This window comes from Botrytis deweyae (assembly GCF_014898535.1).
Source record: "Botrytis deweyae strain B1 chromosome Unknown BDEW_003, whole genome shotgun sequence".
Lineage (NCBI taxonomy): Eukaryota > Fungi > Ascomycota > Leotiomycetes > Helotiales > Sclerotiniaceae > Botrytis > Botrytis deweyae.
Window position 1 is genome coordinate 52882 of NW_024066210.1, and position 6234 is coordinate 59115.

General features: G+C 43.8%; 1 protein-coding gene across 1 annotated transcript; it reads right to left on the reverse strand.

Moving 5' to 3' along the window:
• Nucleotides 1–3548, reverse strand: EAE98_001420 (uncharacterized protein; the record flags this gene model as incomplete). The annotated part of the gene is made up of 2 exons (XM_038949039.1): nt 1–3161; nt 3215–3548. 2 exons carry the CDS (start codon nt 3546–3548, stop codon nt 1–3), a joined length of 3495 nt encoding a protein of 1164 aa, XP_038814024.1.
• Nucleotides 3549–6234: the final 2686 nt, after the last annotated feature.

Genomic DNA, 6234 nt, shown 5'->3' on the forward strand with positions numbered 1-6234 from the left:
TCAAAGCACCTTCCTCGCCTCATCTTGCATCCGACTCATCATTCTTCTATGCAACTCCTCCATCTCCCCACCAGCTGTCCTAATTTTTCCCTCCCATCTCTCTTCCCTCATTTCCCTTGCTCTCCTCTCCCCTTCTTTTCTCATTTCCACTGTTTTTCTTTCCTGCCAAAGTACACTCCTCCTATTATCCACTGTCTCCATTTCCCTCTTCTTCTGCACTTGCAAATCATTTGCGATACTGTTTCTCCACATCGCCAATTGCTGTTCTCTAACCAGTGGAGTTTGAATACTCGATGTGCGTTTCGGTTGATGTGAATTAAGGTTTGTATTAGGGGCAGCTAGAGGCTGAGACGTAGATTGACGAATGAGTTCGCGACGCTGAGAAAGTGGTATATCATCGTATTCGGGAAGAATTGGGGCTGATTTGTTGAAGTGAGAAGACCGTAGAGGGCTATGGATTAACCCGGTTTCGCTACCCATTTGAGAATGTGAAGCAGATTGAAATCGTAAGGGAGATTGTGGGTTTGGTTCAAGTATCGGCATCGAATGTGTAGAAAAGTTTCTCGTAGGGAAGTAAGATGATCTATTGCGGAGCATTGTGTCTCGTTTTTCCATTAGTGTATTAGAATTTCCGAATGCCGGGGAAATTGATTGCGAAAAATGTTGTTGGAAAGATGGAATTTCTTCGCCAGATGATTCGACTATTGGCTCTGGAATGTTTGGATTTGAAACATTGCGCAATGATCGATGCACTTCAGATCCCCCTAATGGTTGTTGCGAGGAATTTCGTGTCGATGAATCCTGCCTATGAATGGGAGAACCCTCGGGTATAGTCGCGAAGGGCGTGATTTGTGATTGGGTTGAGCTTGACCGGATAAGACCTGGAGAGATTGATTGCTGAGAAGATGATCGTACTGCTGGTGGTGGAAGAGCATTGTGAGCTGTTTGTTGAAGTGCTTCGACATCCACGGGAACAGCCGATTCAGATTTGGGATCCTCGGAAATATTTTCAGAAATGTCCAATTCTTCCAATTCCGGTGAGTCTGCATGGCTCAAATGTTTGGCCCATTCATTGGTACGATATGACATGACAACTTTTGAAAACTGGGCAGGCAATTGATCCTTCGTGATTTTCGTGGTCTTTGTGTCAGGCGCCGATGTAATGGATGACTCTGACTTAAGTTTTGATTCAGTTCCATTGTCGACATCTTCAAGACTTTCCCCAACAGTGGAATTTGAAGTGTTCGGTACTGGATCCTCACACGTTGTTGGCGAGTCCTGCTGAGGCATTGACTCATTCGGGGATAATTCATTTCGGGGAGTGTTGAGAATATCAGTGGCAACAGTAATTTCCGATTCTGGCCGAAGCTCCAAACTCTGTCGCACATCAGACGATCCACTAGCCACCTTATTATCTGTATCTTCAGTCGTGGAATTCATTGGGGACGGAGGAAGTTGTCCAGATGCAGTTTCTTGCGATTCAGTCGTCACCTTCACCATCACCAGTTCTGGACTCTGCTCATCATCTTGATCATCCTGTCCTGGGAAGTCCACATCCGGTATAGGAGTGCCTTGGCTAACAACTGATGATCGTATACTTCCTACCTCCCTGTCTTCATCATCGCTGAGATCATCCACAGTTGCCGCGATGGAACTTGCGCGATCAGTTTCATCGGCATAAGGAGTCGCCAAATTCTCTGTGCTGATACCTTGCTCTTCCGAATACCTTAGTGATTCTCTTTTTGATCGAGTAGAGGTTTTATTGGACAATGCTGAGCCGCCACTGGGTCTACGTTTCAAAGTTTTGCCGTTGACCGCTAGCTCTTCGTCTGGAGAAGTAGCAATCGAAGATCGATTATCATCCATCTCATCTTCGGGAATCTTAAAAGGAAGAGGCACTACTTCTGGTGCGAATGTCATTGGTGGAGGAGGGGCTTTACTCGTAGGACGTAGTGAAGGTAGACTTGCCAGGTGGGCACTTTCATTGTTAACAACCACTGCTTTATCTCCAGTTGGATTTGCCGATGGTTGAGATCTGCCCGATTTTTGACTCGACTGGCGCGATGGGATAGCAACTTTGTCTTCGATTCGCTCAACTTCGGGTACCGCATCTCGAGCAACGCGTACTGTAACCGCTCCATCGTGCCCTTTTCCACTCGACATAACAAGACCAGTAACACTGGATCGAGTAGGTAAAGATTTGTCAGAGATTTCAACCTCTGTTCCATCGAGTTCCATAATAGAGGTAATCGTGCTAGAATGCCCTCGTTTTGAATCTTCCAAATCACCCACTACAGAATCATGTGTGGATTCATCTCCCGATTTGACCTTCTCGCCGTAGATTTTTTCCCATCTTTCTTTTTCTGCGATATTTTGATCCTCAATTCTCCTTCCTACACTCATTTCCTCCTCTTCTAGAACTCTTGCGATTTCTTGGCGCTCTTCCAATCTCTGCGCACGGTGATCTTGGATCATCTTGTGGACCTTTGATTGTGACACTAGACCGACTAAGAAGATGACGAAAATTGCGGCAATCTCGACACGAATTCCTTTTGTCACGGGGTATGTAGTTGCGCCCAGTGGAAAAAGGTTCTGATTCAAGTTCCAAATGTAAGCCCAGAATTCTTTGAGGCCAGCTCTACTAAAACAATCAATCCCGAGAACGATCGCTGTGGAACCGGCGAATGATATACATGCGATCAATCCATAAGTCCTAGTATAGTGACTGAAAGATAGTGAGAAAGCAGCAATGCTAATTGCTGCAATCAGAATCGATTTACCGGCGGTTGAAGTGATCAATCCACCAGCTTTCATCACAAGCAGCCACATGCTGAAGCAAAAACCCCCCAAAATACACCCAAGGCCCTCAGTCACTTCTGTAAATATTAAAGAGCACCCGCCAACGATGAGGCCAGGCAGCACAATTGCAACGAGATATGCTCCCTCGACCGCATTGCTTACGGGAAGATTCATTACAAAAAGAATCAGGACCGTGATTGCAATGCTGACAAGGTATCCTGCTGAAAGGGAAATATGTAGCCATTTGTTCTTGACTCCAATGAATGTATATAATATACCAGTAGCGATGAGGATTATTCCTGCAATAACAAATGCTGGTGTGATCTCGGGTTGGAGAGGTAACTCGCCAGGTGATATTGTAGCTGCTTCAATGTCAGCATCTTGTCAAAGTCTAATGAGGGTAGGCTTTTCATACAATTGAAAGCTGAATCTGTGGCGGATATACTTGTAGCTGTTGCGCTAATCAAGGATGCCGATGCGGTCGAAGTCAACATTGCTGTATTCGAAGTTGATGTAGTCATTGTCAAAGAAGTACTTTGCGAGTGTGTGATGGTTGAGGCGGACGTGAAGCTATCATTGCTTTCTTGCGATTCTTTCGCACTACTCGAGATCGACGATGAGGTAGAAGTGATCATCGAAGATAGAGCTACCGAGTTGTCGCGTTCCTGGACCCGAACATCCCATGGTGCAGCCAAAGCCCAGTGAATCGAAGCCCCCAATACCAGCAACACGGACCCCTTGATCTGCATTGTGTAAACTCTTAGAACTAGTCCCGGATATCGAGTATTAGAGCATAAGATAAAGAAAAGTAGTCCTGGCGGGACAGGAGACTATTGCCAAAGCTCCCCTCAATGTATAGACGTGTAGTGTGTATGGCTTCGAAGATTACATGGGTAGTATGGAAATGAAACACGAATATTGAGAATTGAAGAAGAAGAAGGATTATAGAACAAGGAAAGGGGGGGTGTAACGAATGTTTAGAACGAGGCGTGAGGTAGTGTGCCAATAGCCTTGATGGTTCATCTGAAAACAGATAAGATATGAGAAGGTATATTATATGAAGTCATGTTAAGACCCGATGAAAATGTGGAAGGTAAAGGTACTTAACTTTGACGGAAATACTAAGTGTAGGCGCGAAGGCGTTTATGAGAAATTACGCTATCCGATGATGAATCGTCTGGTACAAAGTGGGTGGGTTTGTGCATGGTTGGTTCTTATGTGTTCTTAGAAATCAGTGTGCATGCGATGGACGATTCGACATGGAACTCTCAACGGACCGCGGACCGCGGTGATCTACTGCAAGGTAGACTCTTCTTGGGTGTTGGTTTAAAGCAGACCCATTGACGGATACATTTGTCCTGCAGCTTGACATAATCCCCGCCTTGAAAGTTAACATCCTGCACTTACAGGAAGGCGTCTGCAATACGAAAAATATGATGCATGAAAGTAAATAATTGGGAGTGTAGGGATCACAAACAATGCGATGCAGTGCCACGAAAGTATGTATACCTTACTTTTTTTCTCTTCTTAACGTCAAAGCCACATCCAAATTTTATGGAGGGGAAATGAATTGATCTGTTCGAGAGACGATACTCGGTGAATCGGAGAAAAAAGCTTGGATTTCGGCCCAAAATAATGGGAATTCATCTGCTTGCCGTGTCTGTCAGATCTGTCTGAAGTTTCTGATGGATTTGATTTGTCTAGTCGAGGTTTCAATGATCCCATTGAATCTAATCAAGAAATTTGTGACCTGAAGTAGATTGAAAATCGTATTAGACTCATTGTAGCGAGATTAGGTTACTATCAAAAATGGAGCCGTGGGGAGATCTACCGATCAATCTGAGTACTATAGTTAGCATTGACCATACTGAGGCTGATTTATAGTAGATCAATTGATCGTCGGCTTTCTTTCTTTTTTTTTCTTCCTTCCTTCGTTCTTTCTTTTGAATGATCTTGACCTCCCGTCTCTCTCACCTATTTTCTTTTCTTCAATTTTTTTGCTTTTTTCTCATTGTCTTGTTGGATCATAACTAACCATATAAATGAATGATTTCTTTTTTTTCCAATGTTCGGGATGAGCTAGAAGGAAGAAGATACAAAATAAGCTGTGCATTGCATAACCGGTACATATTGCTTGGACAATATATATTGCTTAACGATATTTGCTTGATGGTACATATTGCTTGACCAGCATTAACTCGGTACCTAGGTACCTTTCGTATGCCGGGAATGGTTTCGAAAGTACAGAGTACACAGAACTAAGGAACCTAAGCACAATCAGCAGATGGTAATGTTAGGTCGAAGAATTAGATGCTGGGTAGGTAATGTAGTCATTCCGGGAGTTGTTTCGATATTTTCAAGGAATCGATTCTCCATCAGGATTAGCTTCAGGTACAAGAGTGTCTTTTAGACCTTCCCCCTTCATTTTCCAGTCTTTTTCGGTTCACTCCGTTCGCTCGTTATCCCGCTCGCACACTGTTAGCTTTCCGGTGTTCATCCGACCTATCATACTTTTGGAAAGTCTCCCGTTTCATGCCAATAATTACTTCGATGCATCGATGTAACATGCCGCACTTCATAACAAGGTAAAAGATCCAGTTTGAACCAACCTCAAAAGAAAATCCATTCGAACTTGTGATACAAAGACTTACAATGTTTTATGGTGTGGGGGGATGGGGAAGAGGAAGGCGTTGGTGAAGAGCTGTAATCCTTCATGCGAAGTGATTCTGATGAAGCATGCAATCCATACCACGATTTCATTTTCTGCAGATTGAAAAAGTCTGGAGTACATCAACAAGTGATACAGGAACGACCATCTAGAAAGTCTCCAACCAAAATGATGGTGATAGTACAGAACATCATGAGTAACACCGTCTCGGGTAGATAAGGTTTGTGTCTGTGGTAGCTGAGACCAGCATATAAGGCATTAAAAGAGATGGTTGAACTGAAATTCTCTTGGATAGAGAGGTGCACATATGATGCTCGTATCCGTGATGACAAGACGTTATATTTATTTGGGGATCTGCTGGCATGATCTTGAACCTTTCGTGTTCGAGCATTCGAAAGGATTGGGTGACCATAGCGGAAGTAAAACATCGCAAGGAAGCCAAAACGAGTTGACTTTGATCGGCGACCTGCAAAGATTCCAAGATTCCAAGATTCCAAGATATCGAGGTATATCTTGCTGCGACCTCTTCCTGCGACGCTGCATTCAAAGAAATCCTCGTTCAGGTATCAATAAAGAATGGCATACGTTCAACTGCGTGAATGTAAAGACGCAACATTCCCAATGATATCAATGCTACTTCATTTTGAATGTCGTGTGGTTGTTTGTCAATCGGAATGCCTACTGAGTTGGGTTAAGTGATCTCTCGAGTCTCGAAGGATTCAATAAGTAGTATATCTTCCCAAATATCACATCACGCAAGGATTCCC